Raw genomic sequence first — 15,919 nt, 5'->3', positions numbered from 1 at the left:
GTGGATTTTGATGAAATATGAAACCAATTTAAAAAAAAAAAAAATTGAATGGTATTCACTATTTAGTTGACAAAATGTTTTGAAGTTTGAACACATGCATATATTATTAAAGAAACTTTGAACTTTGCAGTAATAATTTAAGAAGATGGGAAAGTTTATTCAAATTTGTGTACTTATTAATTTCAATTAAAAATTTCCACATCTCGCCTGGATTTGAACTAGGCAACATAATTAAGGGCTAAGCAAAGTGAGATAAACGTAATGAACACTCAAACCCTGACATTGCCACATTTAAAAAAAAAAAAAAATTATGAGTTGGAATAAAGAAGAGACTAGTAGCTTAATTTGTAATTCTCCTCAAGAGGCAGCGATAGTTTTAGCCAGCTCTCTGAATTTTAGAGAGGTCACCACATCAACCGGTAAGTTTTAATTTCTTAAATAACTATCGTCTTAATCTTGCATATTAAAAAGAATTTAAATGTTTCATTTTGATATGATATCAGAAAATGAAAAAGGAAATCGTGTTAGTTAGGACTATTGACTGACATGACATACTTTCCTAAAAAATAAATTGGCAAGACAATTTTTTTTTTAAAATTATTATAAAAAATTGAAAAAAAAAAATATATATACATATATATACACACACATACACGGGGCTGCTAAGAGCATGTTAACATGCCCAAAGGAGGTTATTTGGACATGCCCACGTGCACGTTGCATCGCCTCCCGCCTGCACACCAGCCAAATTGGCTTGCTCCTTTTTCCCAAATTGTGTTCCTAGATATACTACATTTACATCCAACACTTTTCAATAACAACAATTATAGTGACACAAAATTTATCTTTCTTCACACTATTGTTAAGGTAAAAATGTTGTTAGCAATGGGCTTATGTAAAAATGATTTTGCGCTATTCACACGAGTAAATTAAATAAGTCGTGAATTTAAAGAACAATGATGAATGTAAATATTAAAAGGCATGCCTTGATAATGAAAGATAATGAATTATCAAAAGAGAGAATAATGTAGTATGACAAAGTGCTTGATTTTTCCTCCAAACTTCGTTGATATAAAAAATAAAAAGTACTACTTGATTGTTTCAACAAATCGACAGCATTTCTGGTTGACATGTGAAGCCTTAATTGAGAAGTAATTATTAGCTTTGTCTTTATCACATATATCTAATGCTGACTTGTCTATCTATATGAGTAGCAAATTATTGGCCCAGTGGATAAAGATTGCAGTGACAGAACTCCTAACTGTTAATCAAAACAACCAGTTTACTAAATCCAAGTTTGTGTAGAATCTTTCCATGAGTCCCCAACTGCCATTCAAAGCCATATAGTGCCATACATAATACATTCCAAAGGCCAGGGAAGGGCCATAGAGATAAAATTTAGGATAATGCAGTTTCCAAGTTTGTAGGTTTCTGCTCAGAGACTGTACTTCAAAACCCAGCATTGGTTTTTGCCATTTTTGCTAAGACAACTCAAGAAATCATTTGAGCTTTGATTTTTGAAAATGGGTGTGCTGAGTGAGGGACTTACACAGATTCTGATACCTGTGGCTGCCTTCATTGGACTTGGGTTTGCTTTGTTTCAGTGGTTCTTGGTCTCCAAGGTCAAGGTCTCAGGTGGCTATGGTGATTATAGTGGGTATAAAGACAGGTTGATTAATGAAGGAGAGACTGAAGAAGGTGTTGACACTCTTGAGGTTTCCATCAAGTGTGCTGAAATTCAGAATGCCATATCTGTTGGTGAGCTTGCTCTCTCTTGCGTGTGAATTTGTTTTACTTTGTTATTTGCCCACTTATTAGTACATGTGTGATACTATGATGTTTTGGTGGAGCTTTTGATGATTGAGATTTCTAGTTTTTATTTGCTTTTCCATTCTGTGTTGTATCTTATGGGCCAAAGATATCCTTGTGTTATATTTTTTAGTGTGTAATTTTGTTATTTTATTCAGGATGATGAGTAGTTTCATACGTGAACATCTATTTTTTTAAAGTATTAATTTGTTTATTTTTTTCTCTTCTTGTCTGGTTTATCTGCTAGGAATGCTTACTGTGCTCATGAATTTGTTACTATTCACTTATTTGCAATTTTCTTTTGTTTTATTGTTGCTTTTAGTGACTGACATATTAAGTTTTAAATTTCTGACCTTCTGACCTTCTGTCTCTCTTATCCTCTCTTTTTTCTTTCTCTTTATTAGATGACTATTTGAATTGTCTATATATAAATAGATCTTGTGTTTTTTTTATCCACAAAAGGAGTTCTTGCTGTAAATAACCTCTGGGACTGAGTGATTCATTCAAGTTTTAAGAACTAACTAATAGTATCAACTAATTTTATCCCTTTCATCACATATATGTCACTTTTGTTGGACTGATGATTGAGACTAAGCAACATTTAACAACCACATGCAAAGATCAAAAGTCAAAACCCACAACAAACAATTTAAAAGAAAATTTGGAAACAAGAATTAAAAGGGGATCTATAATCATCAAGTTACTTCTATCAAAGAAAATCCCAATTATGAAAATATTGTTCAGTGGCAGCTTTTTCAAAATTCTTCTTCCCTGTTTTTGGTTGAATTCGAAAATTAATCAAAGTGTGTTGAACTCAATGCTTTTCAATATTTTAGATTGGTTTACCATTAGCAGGCAAATTTATTTGTCACTGTTGTATGCGATTAAATCCATCATTTTGAACCTGTAGATTTTGTGTGTAAGTTTTGCACTATCCAGTATTGCTGTGTGTATTCTACGTAGTAATTCATGCCCTTCCTCTTATGGGTGCTTTGCTAGGCTAGCTGAATGGTTGGCCTTTACACATGTTAGTTGTCTAACCACCTAATGTGACGATAATCATAGACCATTCATATCAATGGTCTGTTAAAACCTTATATTTTCTCCCTATGATATACTCCAGCTCCTATGGTCTTGAAAATGCTATTGCAACACTATGCTTAAATAATCTTTTTTGTCTTTGCTTGAAATGCATATTGCCAAGAATGACTAGATTTCAACAGGACACACTTTCATTAGGATGATATATCTGAGATGGCCCCAGAAACTTCTTAGAAATGGTAGACATTCCTTTTAAGAGGAAATTTCCTAATTTGTCTTCTTTTTTATGTCAGTGTTCAAAAGATGATGACGGTACAGTGTTGTCTTCTCCCAAGTTTTAAAATTTTTTGGGGTTCTCTCTCCTTCTCTAAAATTCAAGTTTCAAATGACATGATGTTCTTATATAGGCAGAAAAACACAACTAATGCATATAACAGAGGCACAAAGCCATGCACACAACTAGATGCAAGTGAGAGGCATTTGTGAATAAAACTAAAAAGAAAAAACGCACATGAAAGATCTGTAATTTTATGATATGAGATATGTTGATTCGCTATTGTAATTTTCTCTTTAGCATTATGCTTTACTCTGGAGTTTGGACCCTTCTTATGTTAATGCATTCAAGTAACATGCAGATGTAATTGATAGATGCAGAATAAAGTATGAAAAGTGAATTTCAAGTTATTGTAACTTGTAAGAGTATAAAATTGGTGTTCAGTTTTGCTTGGCATAGATAATGTCACTATATCCTGTGGTATTTAATCTAACTTTTATCTGTCTCTTGTTCCCAGGGGCAACCTCATTTCTGTTTACTGAGTATAGATACCTTGGTATCTTCACCGCTGTATTTGGCATTGTCATCTTCCTCTTCCTTGGTTCAGTTAAAGGCTTCAGCACCGAAAGTGAACCTTGCACTTACAACACCGGGAATATATGTAAACCAGCATTGGCAAATGCCTTGTTTACCACCATTGCATTCTTTCTTGGTGCTCTTACATCAGTCCTTTCTGGTTTTCTTGGCATGAAGATTGCCACCTATGCCAATGCTAGAACCACTCTAGAAGCGAGGAAGGGTGTTGGGAAGGCATTCATCACAGCTTTTCGCTCTGGTGCTGTGATGGGTTTCCTTCTTGCTGCCAATGGCCTTTTGGTGCTGTGGGTATCCATCAATTTATTTAAGCTGTATTATGGGGATGACTGGGAAGGGCTTTATGAATCTATTACTGGTTATGGACTTGGAGGTTCTTCAATGGCACTTTTTGGAAGAGTTGGGGGAGGTATTTACACAAAAGCAGCTGATGTTGGTGCTGACCTTGTTGGAAAAGTTGAGAGGAATATCCCTGAAGATGATCCACGTAACCCAGCTGTAATTTTCTATTTTTCTCCTCTCTTTATTACCGGGTTTGCATTATGTGATTTTAACATGCATAGTTTTTGGTTATAAACTTATTTTGAAACTCAGACAAATTCATCAAATATTAGTGTAAAAGTGAAGAGTAAACATGCTTTTTTTCTTGATTCCTAACACATTTGATTTCTCCTCTCATTTCCATTTTTGATACTTTCCTTAAGCAATAATTTCGAAAGTTCTAGAGGCATATGTTTTCCAGAATCCTTACCCGGTATAGTCGTTATTAGTCAGTTTGAATAAATGTTATGTTATTTCTTTTAGGTTATTGCAGACAATGTGGGTGACAATGTTGGAGACATTGCTGGGATGGGTTCTGACCTCTTTGGGTCTTATGCTGAATCATCCTGTGCAGCACTTTTTGTTGCCTCAATATCTTCCTTTGGTACCAGTCATGACTTCACAGCCATGTCCTATCCTCTGATTGTAAGCTCAATGGGGATTGTAGTTTGCTTAATAACAACACTTTTTGCAACTGATCTTTTTGAGATTAAGCGTGTGAGTGAGATTGAACCAACCTTGAAGAGGCAACTTGTAATCTCAACTGTCTTGATGACTGCCGGTATTGCCATGGTCACCTTCTTTGCTTTGCCATCTGAGTTTACTCTCTTTAATTTTGGGACTGAGATGTCTGTAAAGAACTGGTATGCCTCTCCCTCTAAAGACATCCTTTCTCCCATCTTTTGGCAGAGTTGGTTTATTCCTCAAGAGATTTTTGTCTCATTCATTAAATGATATATGACTGCAGGCACCTTTTCTTCTGTGTTGCAATCGGCTTGTGGGCTGGACTTGCTATTGGATACACTACAGAGTATTATACTAGCAGTGCTTACAGGTGAGCTATCTTCTTCAGGTTACTAATGCATAGACTTTCTTCTGGTCTTCTGTTCTGCTGCAAATGATCTTAGTACTGATACATTGCCATGTAGTACTAATTGGATCAGTCTTCCTGCCTTTGCTGCAGGCATGTGATACTTGCACTTGCCAGTCAAAACTATTCATACTGGGAACCTTTTATAATTGGTTCCAGAAAAGATACAATTTTGAAACTGAATCACTCCAAATTTAGTCCTTAGATTTGGACATGGCTAGAGGCCAACCCATAGTGGCTCAGAATCATGTTGAAATACCAAAATTGTTAGATTTTTAATGAAACTTTCTTCTTAAAAAATAAATAACATGTAGATTCCTTGTGGACTGTTATTACTTCATCACATTGTGACATGTTCCTTCAATTTATGACTCTCAAAGAGGCTTCAACAATCCTAATGAAATTTCAATTTGAGGAATTTTTCGTTGTGCATTGTGCAAGTGCAACAATGTCTCATAGAAGAAATGCTTTTGTGTATATTTGCATGTATTGTACCCATCAACTTATAATTGTGATGCTTATTACCATGTTCACATATTGCAGTCCAGTGAAGGATGTGGCAGATTCTTGTAGGACTGGTGCTGCAACAAATGTTATTTTTGGATTGGCTCTGGGATACAAATCTGTCATCATTCCCATATTTGCCATTGCCATTGCCATTTATGTGAGCTTTAGCTTAGCTGCTATGTATGGAATTTCTGTCTCTGCTTTGGGAATGCTCAGCACCATTGCCACTGGTCTTGCAATTGATGCTTATGGCCCCATAAGTGACAATGCTGGTGGAATTGCAGAAATGGCTGGTATGAGCCATGAGATTCGAGAAAGAACAGATGCCTTAGATGCTGCTGGAAACACTACTGCTGCCATTGGCAAGGTGATCTTTTTTCGGTTCTACACTTTTTGATTTAGACTTGGAGCAAATTTGTTTGAGGTCATCATGAGCTTGCAAACCCTTAAATAACAATGGCAGAGTTGTTGAGTAAAATAACCCTTGTATCTTTCCATCAGTCATATACTTTTCATAATCAGTGAGTTAATGAGATTGTATTGGCATTTAGTTCAACCTGTTCAAAATCTTTAAAAGAAAAACAAATTAGGGAAAAGTGAACGGTAAGTTGTATATCCAATGTAAACAATGATGGTCATTATGACATATGTCCTAATGCCATTGCTTAAATAAGTGTTGCCTTGTAACTTTGACTCTTTAGTTTACCTATTAGACCTGCCACCATTTTAAGATCCTAAATCAACTTGCATGAAATTTTGACATGTTCTGCCATCATTTTTCAGGGCTTTGCTATTGGATCAGCTGCTCTTGTTTCCCTTGCTTTGTTTGGTGCCTTTGTGAGCAGGGCAGGCATCTACACTGTTGATGTGTTGACTCCAAAGGTCTTCATCGGGTTGCTTGTGGGAGCCATGCTTCCATACTGGTTTTCAGCCATGACAATGAAGAGTGTGGGAAGTGCAGCTCTCAAAATGGTTGAAGAGGTTCGTCGACAGTTCAATACTATTCCCGGCCTTATGGAAGGAAGAGCAAAACCAGACTATGCAACCTGTGTCAAAATCTCTACTGATGCTTCACTAAGGGAAATGATCCCACCTGGTGCTTTGGTCATGCTTACACCACTTATTGCTGGAACCTTCTTTGGTGTGGAGACTCTTGCTGGGGTTCTTGCTGGTTCACTTGTTTCTGGTGTGCAGGTATGCGGCAATACTTGATCCTTTTGCTAGAGTGCATCTTTGTCTCAATCCACCTACCTTACCATTATTCTTATAAAATGAAACAAAAAAAAAAAAAAAAAAAAAAAAAAATTGCTTTCACTTGTTGATCAATATGTTTTCATATTTAGACATAGTTGTGCAACTGCTCCTGCTTTGATTACTTCACAAATTTTTCAGGATATTCATCCCTAATAATCTCTAATGAATCTTTAGTATATAACAAGTTTTCTATTTTATGTTTTTCTTCCTAGGTTGCCATCTCAGCTTCAAACACGGGTGGTGCGTGGGATAATGCAAAGAAATACATAGAGGCAAGTACTTTGCTCTTCCAACTTTTGATTTGATAATGTTTTCTATTATATTTCAGAGTAAGACCTCATTGTGTTCTCAAGTTTGAGAGGTGCTTTCTTTGTATCAATCTTTGAGTTCGCCGTTTGATTTTTACACTTTAATATGTCACTTTCAGGCCGGTGGTAATGAACATGCAAAATCACTAGGTCCTAAAGGGTCAGATGCTCACAAGGCCGCTGTCATAGGTGACACAATTGGAGATCCTCTCAAGGATACTTCTGGTCCTTCTCTCAATATTCTCATCAAGCTCATGGCAGTCGAGTCCTTGGTGTTTGCTCCATTCTTTGCTGCTCACGGGGGCTTACTCTTCAAACTATTTTAAAATGGAGGTTCTATGTAGCAGGTTTAATTCCGGTGTATCTTCACTTGTGAAGAAGTGAAGTTGATGCAGGGGCGGAGCCAGAAATTTTGGTTTGGGGGGGCCAAGTTGTAATGCTAATATATTAGTTAAGACAAACTTCTACACACACATGTATATAAATTAATTTACTAAGAAAATTTATCATTTTCTAAATTTTAATGAGTATATAAAAGTCATGTATTTTTTCTATTAGACAAGTACAAAAATTTATCATTTTCTACATAATTTAATTTGTTAAACCTCTTAAATTATTTGATTTTAATACAATTCCTTTTTCTTTTAAGAGCACCATTGAAATAACTCAAAATTTGGGGGGGCCAACTTCAATTTTTACATGCTACATTTTTAAAAATGTAAATAATATACATACTATAAAATAATTTTTTTAAATTTTGGGGGGGCCTTGGCCCCCCCACCTTTGTATGTGGCTCCGCCACTGAGTTGATGAAGATTTATGTAATTAGTAGCTTCAAGTTGTAAAGAAAAAGCTATGCGGCTTTACTTAATAGACAGTTTACCATTAATAACCATGAAATACATATGTATATCTCATTATCTTGTACTGAATTTTGTTTCAGTTTCAGACTTTCGGTCTTGTAGAAGAGGAAGACATCCTTACACACACACACATTCCAAGAAAATATGGACATCCTTACAAGGAATAGTGTTCTATCTATTTATTTATTTAAAATTTCTAAAACATGGTTTAAAATTTGAAAACCGTGGTTTAAGTAAAGGCCTTCTTTTCTATGTTTCTTGAGTGGTTTTCATAATAGTTCTTTTCCTAAAATTTTAATAATTATTTCATTTCTCAAAGAAAAAAATATTTAAACAAAAAAAAAAAAAAAAGAAAAGAAAGGAGAGAAGAACGCGGCTGAATGTGTCAACTGTCAAGAACCTTGCTAGATATGAATGAAGAATGAACTCCCTCACAAGTTAGAGGTTTTACTGTAACTTGAACGAAACCTATATGTATGAAATTGTAATCTTTTAATACTTTAAATTGGTTTAGACATTAATTTTAAGTTTTAACTGGTCTTTCTACTTCCTCTTTAAGATTTGATCCTTTCTAAGTATTTTTTTCTCTCTAAATTTGGATTAACTTATTGTTGGTTTGTGGACTTGTTGAAACTTGAAAGTGACTGAGACACTGATTTTAAATAAATAAAAATTTATATATAATTCTGTAATTACAACGGGAAAGATAGATTTAAAGTTAAATGTCTCCATGAAAAATACCAAGAGGTGATCCCTTAAAATCATGTTTTCAAAACAAAATTTTCAAGGAGGTGATTTTCCCAAATAATTTTACCACAATGTTATTTTTGATAATTAATATCCAAAAAAAATTATTTTCTCAAAAAACCCCTTGTTACTAAGAATTGCTTTCCTCTTCTCATTGTAGCTCATAGTTAGTACGTGAATTTGACCTAAGTTAAAGGACATAAATTTGACCATATGATTTTGATGGCTCACATTATTCAATGTTTCTTAGGTACCAAAAAAAAGTAATTCATTTTTTTTTTTTTTTTTTGAAGTCAATTGATTCATTATTTTTGTTAGTATAATCTATTACTTTTAGAAACACTATATTTGAAAATACCTATTTTATCCTTAGTTTTTATAATTTTAAGGATACAATAATAGAAGAGGGGGATTTGATTGTAGAATTAAGTTACAAGGCTTTTAACCAATTCATTTCTATTTGACTACATTCCAATCATTACATTTTTATTTATTTTCATTATATTCTTTCAATAAATCTTAAAATAGTTTTAAAATTGAAATCGTGATTAAAAAGCTTGGTTTTCATAATCATTTTTTTTTTCATAATCGTTTTTGATGGTGTCACAAAAAACATCCAACTCCATAACTCGTCCATATGTCTTGTCCAACGAAAGACAAGCTACGACAAATCAAACAGGCGGAGTGATTGTTCCAAGCGTTCTGGCTAACCTCGTCCGTCTTTGGACGGACGAGACCTCATGGGAATCTTACTCATTATCATTCAGGTAAGGGCAAGCCGTCCAAGATGGTTTCGTCCGTCTTTAATAAAAGATGGATGAGTTCACCTTGGAACGGCCCGCCCAACCTAGGTAACTTCCATAGCGGTTATGGAAGTTACCCCCAATTCTCCGGACTCCTCGACATTGGGAATGGTTACTAAACAGATAACCGTTCCACACATACTATATAAGGATTCTTCGATGAAGGGTAAGATATTCAAACAATTTTATTTAAGAAAATACTCCTTCCTTACAGAGAGTTCGAAGGTAACTAACTTCATCATCGGAGGACTTTTGGCCGGTCCCCACCGGTATCCTCTGATTCAGTGTTCTTTGTGTTACAGGATATAGCCCAAAGATCATCGTTCGAGTCTCGTCAACCTACTGATATCCAAGGAACTATCAGTTGGCGCCGTCTGTGGAGAGAGATTGTTTCACAGTTTACTTCTCTGTGACAAAGGGTTAATGGTTCGGACTAGATCGAGGGCTACTATCCTAGGCCATCAGGGAAGCAGCAACCCACATCGCGATCGCCAGTCTGCACCGGTCATGCAGGCATCATCTGTCCAACATGCGCAATCTATAGCGGACGCTATGGCAGAGTTGATTCGCCAAAACCAAGAGTTAAGAATGGAGATTAATATGAGGAGACAGACACGTGAAGAACGTGAAGAAGTATGACAAACACAGAGTCATGGCGGTAGAGAGAATACTGAAATTGGAAGTCAGTTCAGAGGCACCACTTCACGAACAGTACCACACTTGAAGGAAGAAATGGACCAAATGAAGAGAGTTATGGAGGAAATGAAAGAGAATATGAGAAGGGCGAATCCGATAGAAGATTTGGTTCACAGAACTGATTCCCCCTTTACGGCTTCCATCAACGGTCATCCTCTACCATTAAAGTTCAAGTTGCCTTCTCTAGATTCATATGATGGAACACGTGACCCGTTTGATCACATAGCCACTTTCAAGACCACCATGCATCTTCAAGGGGTGCCTGACGAGATAATGTGTAGAGCCTTTCCTACCACCCTTAAGGGTTCGGCGTGGGTTTGGTTCAGCAAAATACCCCCAAATTCGGTGAGTTCTTTTGAAGAGTTGAGCAAGTTGTTTGTTAACAATTTCATTGGGGGACAAAGGCATAAGCGTTCCTCGTCCAGTCTGTTGACAATAGAGCAGGGGGAGAACGAGAGCCTTCGGTCATTCATCACCCGTTTCAACAGAGAAGCCCTGAGTGTGGATGAAGCAGATGATAAGCTCCTATTGGCGGCCTTCCATAATGGGGTGAATTCGGATCTGTTTATACATAAACTCTATGAAAAAGAGCCCCAGTCCATGGCCGAACTCGTCCATTCGGCTTAAAATTTTATGAATGCAGAAGACACGATTATTGTTAAGAAAAGGAAGAGGTCTGAAAGAATGGACGCAAATCCCAGTCGCCATCACGAGCAAGGTACTCGTCTAAAGAAGGGACGGACGGAAGAAAGGAGAGACCGAGATAGTAAGAAACCAGGCCCTTCAGTACGGAACCAGCAATATACCCCTTTGAACGCCCCACTTGAGCAAGTCCTTATGCAAATTAAGGATGATCCTTCCCTGAAATGGCCGGAGAAAATGAAGTGGGATCCCAACAAGCGCAATAGGAACAAGTATTGTCGCTTCCATAGGGATCATGGTCATGATACAGACGAGTGTTTCAATTTAAAGCAACAAATTGAAAATCTTATAAGGCAAGGGAAGTTGAGGAGTTTCCTTGGACGAGACCACAGGGACGAGAAACAGAAAGGGAAGATGGAAGAATCATCATGACCACCACTAGGAGAAATAAGAGTCATTATAGGAGGAAGTTCAACTGGCCAGTCGTCCAAGTCCAAGAAAGCATACTTGAAGGTAGTACAGAACGTCCAACTTTCTGGACGATCACCGAGAGCAAGGTCCACGGACGAGCAGACAATCACTTTCACGGACGAAGACACTGAGAGAATTCATCACCCCCATGATGATGCTCTCGCCATCTCCTTATTAATTGCAGACTACACAACTAGAATAGTGCTTGTGGACAACGAAAGCTCGGCAGATATTTTATATTATCCAGCTTTTCAGCAAATGAGATTAGGACGAGACTAGCTCCGTCCAGTAAACTCTCCCCTAGTAGGCTTTGGTGGGATGAAGGTGCAACCAGTGGGTACTATTTCCTTATCCGTGGTAGTGGGGGCATACCTACAACAAATCACTAAGGATGTGAACTTCCTTGTGGTAGATTGTCCATCCTCCTACAACGCTATAATTGGAAGACCAACTTTGAATAGTTGGAAAGCTGTTACCTCTACTTACCACTTATCAGTCAAGTTTCCAACAGAACACGGAGTAGGGCAGGTACAAGGGGACCAACTGGCAGCAAGAGAATGTTACCTGGCCATGTTGGCCATGGATGAACAAGTTCAAGCCATGAATATTGAAGAAAAGAAGGTTGTAGCAGAGCCTATCGAAGCGTTGGAAGACATTTCCTTGGATGAAGATAACCTTGAGAGGTGTACCAGGGTTGGAGCAGATTTAGAAGAGAATATTAAAAAGGACCTCGTCCAGTTTTTGAAGAAAAACATTGATGTGTTTGCGTGGAGTCACGAGGATATGTCGGGTATAGACCCTAGTGTCATTACCCACCGTTTGAATGTATGTCCTTCCTCCAAGCCTGTGCGGCAAAAGAAGAGGGTGTTTGCCCCTGAGAGAGATGGTGCAATCAAAGACGAGGTTCAAAAGCTGATGGTAGTGAAGTTCATTCGGGAAGTGTACTACCCAGATTGGTTGGCCAATGTAGTAATGGTCAAAAAGGCAAATGGCAAGTGGAGAATGTGCGTAGATTTCACTGATCTGAACAAGGCTTGCCCCAAGGATAGTTATCCGCTGCCACGTATTGACTAGTTAGTAGACTCAACTGCAGGCCACAAATTGCTTAGCTTTATGGATGCCTTTTCGGGATACAATCAGATAAGGATGGACGAGGCTGACCAAGAGAAGACATCCTTTGTCACCAGTCAAGGCTTATTCTGTTATAAGGTAATGCCATTTGGTTTAAAGAACGCGGGGGCAACATATCAGAGGTTGGTCAACCACATGTTTCGTCCGTAGATTGGGCGGAATGTGGAAGTCTATGTAGATGACATGCTGGTGAAAAGTCAGGACGAGGGAAGGCATCTAGATGACCTGCAGGAGACATTTAACACACTAAGACAGTATCACATGAAGCTGAATCCTAGCAAATGTGCTTTTGGAGTATCGTCAGGGAAATTCCTTGGCTTTATGGTCTCCCACAGGGGAATTGAAGCAAATCAAGATAAAATTCAAGCAATATTGGACATGAAACCACTGCAAAATACCAAGGAAATCCAATCCCTTACTGGACGAGTTGCCGCACTTACCAAGTTTGTCTCTAAAGCTACTGATAAATGTTTGCCATTTTTTAAGGTTCTCAAAAAAGCATTCGAATGGACCGACGAGTGTCAGAGAGCCTTCGAAAATTTGAAGGCATACCTTACCATGGTACCGCTACTGAGTCCATCAGTGGTGGGAGAGGAGTTATACTTATACCTAGCGGTAACCCCGCATGCCGTGAGCTCAGCATTGATAAGAGAGGAAGATAAAGTGCAAAGATCTGTGTACTATACATGTAAGACATTGAAGGGAGCGGAAGGACGGTATCCACAAATGGAGAAATTAGCCTTCACACTGATCAACTCTTCTAGGAAGCTGAGGCATTATTTCCAAGCACATGTCATTAATGTCATGACAGATCATCCGCTCAAGAAGGCAATGAATAGACTGGAAGCGGCAGGACGATTAATCCAGTGGGCTGTAGAGCTCAGTGAGTTTGACATCAGGTATCAACCAAGGCATGCCATAAAAGCTCAAGCACTAGCAGATTTCATTGCGGAGTTTACCCCAAGTTATAATAAGGTAGAAGACGGTAAGAGATGGGTCGTTCACGTGGATGGTTCGTCTACACGGCATGCAAGAGGAATTGGTGTGGTCCTACAATCCCCAGAAGGAGATGAACTGAAACATAAAGTCCGTCTACAGTACCAAGCAACTAACAATGAAGTCGAATATGAAGCCCTTCTCAAAGGGCTAGAATTGGCTAAGTCTGTGGAAGCCAAGTCCATACGTGTCCTGGGAGATTCTCAACTGATCATGGGGCAAGAAAATGGGATGTATGAAGCGAAGGAAGAACGGATGAAGAAATACCTTAGTAGGGTGATGCGCCTTGTGAAAAGATTTAAAAAAGCTGACTTTGTTCAAATCCCAAGGGAGGAGAACGTGGAAGCTGATACTATAGCAAAAGAAGCCTCAGCAAATGAATCAATGGATGAATCAGATGAAGTTCAGTATATGCCAAGTATAGATGTCCCGGAAGTACAACAGGTGGATAGTAGAGAAAACTGGATGACCCCCATTATATCATACTTGAAAGACGGACGACTACCAAAAGAGAAAGATGAAGCTAGGAAGTTGAGGGTGAGATCAGCTAGATACGTCCTTATGAATGAAGTGCTATACAAGAGAGGCTTTTCTCAACCTTACCTTAGGTGCTTAGCTCCGGACGAAGCAAACTATGTACTGAGAGAAGTTCATGAAGGGGCATGTGGCAATCACTCAGGAGCCAGATCACTTGTCCACAAGGTCGTCTGTGCAGGGTATTAATGGCCAAACATGCAAGCTGATGCTAAAGCATACGTTAACATCTGCGACCAGTGCCAGCGGTTTAGTAACGTCCCCAGGCAACCATCGGAATACCTCATCCCGATGGTGGCACCGTGGCCCTTCGCACAATGGGGACTAGACAGTTTGGGTCCCTTCCCTCTGGGCACAAGGCAGATGAAGTTTCTAGTGGTGGGCATCGATTATTTCACCAAATGGGTGGAAGCTGAACCTGAAAAATTTCGTGTGGAAGAATATTGTATGCAGATTTGGAGTGCCAAAGGTATTAGTGTCTGACAACGGACGACAATTTGACAATGCACTCTTCAAGGACTTTTGCTTACACTTTGGAATTCAGAACCATTATTCCTCGCCTGCATATCCCCAAGCCAACGGCCAAGCTGAAGTTGCAAACTGATCCTTGTTGAAAATCATCAAGACTCGGCTTGAGGGGGCAAAGGGAGTATGGCCGGATGAATTACCAGGAGTTTTATGGGTGTACAGGACCACAGTGAGAACCCCTACAGGGGAGACTCCTTTCAAGCTAGCCTATGGAAGCGACGCAGTCATACCTGCAGAAGTACATATGGCTAATCACAGGGTGATGATGTATCAAGACAAGGATAATGAGGACCAACTCCGTCTGAACCTCGATCTAATAGACGAGGTAAGGGCAAACGCAGAACACAGGGCAGCAAAGTATAAGAACCTCATGGCTAGGCAGTATGATGCGATGGTGAAGCCAAGGCGTTTCAACATAGGAGATCTCGTCCTGAGAAAGGTTTCTTTGTCAACCAAAAACCCAGCACATGGGAAGTTGGGCCCAAACTGGGAAGGACCCTACAGAGTTATCAATTGTAAAAGGCAAGGATCCTACTACCTGGAGGCCTTGGACGGGGGAAAGTTGGAACATCCTTGGAATGTGGAGCACCTGAGGAGGTACTATCAGTAAAAGTGAACCCATGGACGAGCCTGGATCTTGTTTGTCTACTTACGTTCTACTTATGTTTGATGCTGTTTGTGTTTGATACTACTTATGTTTGATGCTATTTGTGTTTGAAGTTTGAAACTACTACCTTATTACTTATTATGGTTGTGTCATGGTTATGGCCAAAGTTATGAAGTATGTACTTATTAAATAAAAAGGCATCAGTGTGCATGTGCCTTATCTGTAAACAATATCTATGTTATGTACAAAATGTTGTGTGAATTTTACATCTCCATGATATTTTCGTCCAAGCCAATTCTCAAGAGGATTGAAAGATCCAAGACGAATAAAATCTCTGGACGCAGAGATGTGACGTCTAAATTTTCTTGAATAAAGCAAGGAAAAAACCGTAAATATACTCGTCCAACTCATGGATGAGGCAAAGTCAACATTTTCGTCCAACTTAAGGGTGAGAATCAAAAGCAAACTGAAACAATCCAAACTCTGGACGAGAAAAAAGTTAGGCAAAATAAGTAGGATGGTATGTAAAATCAGCTTGTAAGTCTTAAGACGAATCAAGCTGGATAAAAATACTACTTGCAAAGACGAGTTAGACTAACATAATATGAAGAATATGTATTTTCGCCATGGACGAGCTAAAGCTGGGGATGAATTAAAATAGCATAACAGCATTCGTCCATGCAAAGAAAATGAGATCACTCGC

The 15,919-nt window shown here is 38.4% G+C and overlaps 2 protein-coding genes across 2 annotated transcripts; both read left to right on the top strand.

Moving 5' to 3' along the window:
* Positions 1-1,301: 1,301 nt before the first annotated feature.
* LOC126716725 (pyrophosphate-energized vacuolar membrane proton pump 1-like) lies at positions 1,302-7,752 on the top strand. The gene is made up of 8 exons (XM_050417673.1): positions 1,302-1,758; positions 3,642-4,216; positions 4,523-4,902; positions 5,007-5,093; positions 5,673-6,003; positions 6,420-6,830; positions 7,103-7,162; positions 7,318-7,752. Exons 1-8 carry the CDS (start codon positions 1,524-1,526, stop codon positions 7,522-7,524), a joined length of 2,286 nt encoding a protein of 761 aa, XP_050273630.1. The 5' UTR covers positions 1,302-1,523; the 3' UTR covers positions 7,525-7,752.
* A 4,247-nt stretch (positions 7,753-11,999) lies between these two features.
* On the top strand, positions 12,000-14,270 carry LOC126716547 (uncharacterized). Its single transcript, XM_050417357.1, has 4 exons — positions 12,000-12,113; positions 12,561-12,629; positions 13,038-13,450; positions 13,517-14,270. Exons 1-4 carry the CDS (start codon positions 12,000-12,002, stop codon positions 14,268-14,270), a joined length of 1,350 nt encoding a protein of 449 aa, XP_050273314.1.
* The last annotated feature ends 1,649 nt before the right edge of the window (positions 14,271-15,919 follow it).

The sequence above is a fragment of the Quercus robur genome, chromosome 3 (genome assembly GCF_932294415.1).
Source record: "Quercus robur chromosome 3, dhQueRobu3.1, whole genome shotgun sequence".
Classification (NCBI taxonomy): Eukaryota; Viridiplantae; Streptophyta; class Magnoliopsida; order Fagales; family Fagaceae; genus Quercus; species Quercus robur.
The sequence above is the reverse complement of the archived record's forward strand: the minus strand, read 5'-3'. Positions and strand labels throughout refer to the sequence as shown.